The 1,265-nt window shown below is 44.2% G+C and overlaps 1 protein-coding gene across 1 annotated transcript in view; it reads left to right on the forward strand.

Annotated features, from left to right (window-relative positions):
* The window catches only part of LOC109849718, a 2,338-nt gene extending 1,320 nt beyond the window's left edge, over positions 1-1,018 (forward strand). The window contains exons 1-2 of the mRNA XM_020419584.1: positions 1-372; positions 696-1,018. The exon at positions 1-372 is cut by the window's left edge and continues 1,320 nt beyond it. Coding sequence (XP_020275173.1) covers positions 1-372; positions 696-739 — 416 coding nt within the window. The 3' untranslated portion in view covers positions 740-1,018. The remainder of the gene's footprint in view (positions 373-695) is intronic.

Consider the following 1,265-nt stretch of genomic DNA (forward strand, 5'->3'; position numbering starts at 1 on the left):
CAGCATTGGTGGTTCCAGATGCTCACATCAGAGATGATAGAGAGTGCTACAATTGTGGAAAGAAAGGGCATCTCAGCTATAATTGTCCTCAACCACGCAACACTGGTGGCAGCCGAGGGGGCAGAGGACAGAGAAGTAGCCGTGCAGGTCGAGGAAGCAGGGGACGTGCAGGCCGAGGAGTTGCTCATCTAGCTGTGGCAGAGGAGTCACAGACTACTACTGGGATGACTGGGGCTGAAATAATAGAGCTGGAGGAACTACGTCTGTTTAAGCTTCAGGCTGAGAGTTCGAAGGGCAAGGGACAAGTCACTCAGGATCTGGATAACACTACATGCTTTGGTAACTTTGTTGGTTATGCTCATGCTTACAAAGGTACACGGGTACAGGCACTTGCATCCACGAAAACTCATGTTGATTGGATCATAGACTCAGGTGCATCTAGGCATGTCACAGGAGCATCTAGTGAGTTTGCATTATATTATCCGAGTAAACATATGCATCCTGAGACAGTTCAGACTGCTGATGGGACATCCCAACCCATCAGTGGTACTGGCTCGGTCCATTGCACTTCATCTGTTACCTTGTCATCTGTATTGCATGTTCCTTCGTTTCCAGTTAACTTACTCTCTGTTAGTTCTCTCATTGATCAATTAAATTGTACTGTGTTATTTGATCGGGATATATGTGTCTTCCAGGAGAAGGAAACGGGGAGGAGGATTGGGACTGGCATCAGGCGTGATGGCCTTTGGTACTTGGACAGGGAAACTGCAATGATTGTTGCTGCTGTTAGTGAAGGACCAGAGGCAGAAGCAATGCTTCAACATTGCCGACGAGGGCATTTATCTTTTGATAGTTTGAGTAGATTAGAACCTGAGATAATGCAAAAGGTGGATAGAAAAGAGTTATTTTGTAATGCTTGTGAACTTGGAAAACATACTCGTTCTACTTATAAAATGATTGGCCTTCGAAGTTGTGAACCATTTGCACTTGTCCATTCTGATGTTTGGGGACCATGCCCTACTACTTCTATTAGTGGTTTTAGATGGTTTGTTACTTTCATTGATTGTTATTCACGTATGGTCTGGATATACATGATGAAGCAGAAATCTGAGGTTCAAAAATGTTTTCAAGATTTCTCGGCTTATGTGAAGACACAGTTTGGAGTGCAGGTGAAGATTCTTCGAACAGATAATGGGACTGAGTATGTCAACAAGGAGTTTGCTGCTTTCATCTCTAGTCAGGGAATTCTTCATCAAACCACTTGT

This window comes from Asparagus officinalis, chromosome 7 (assembly GCF_001876935.1).
Source record: "Asparagus officinalis chromosome 7, Aspof.V1, whole genome shotgun sequence".
In the NCBI taxonomy this organism is placed as follows: domain Eukaryota; kingdom Viridiplantae; phylum Streptophyta; class Magnoliopsida; order Asparagales; family Asparagaceae; genus Asparagus; species Asparagus officinalis.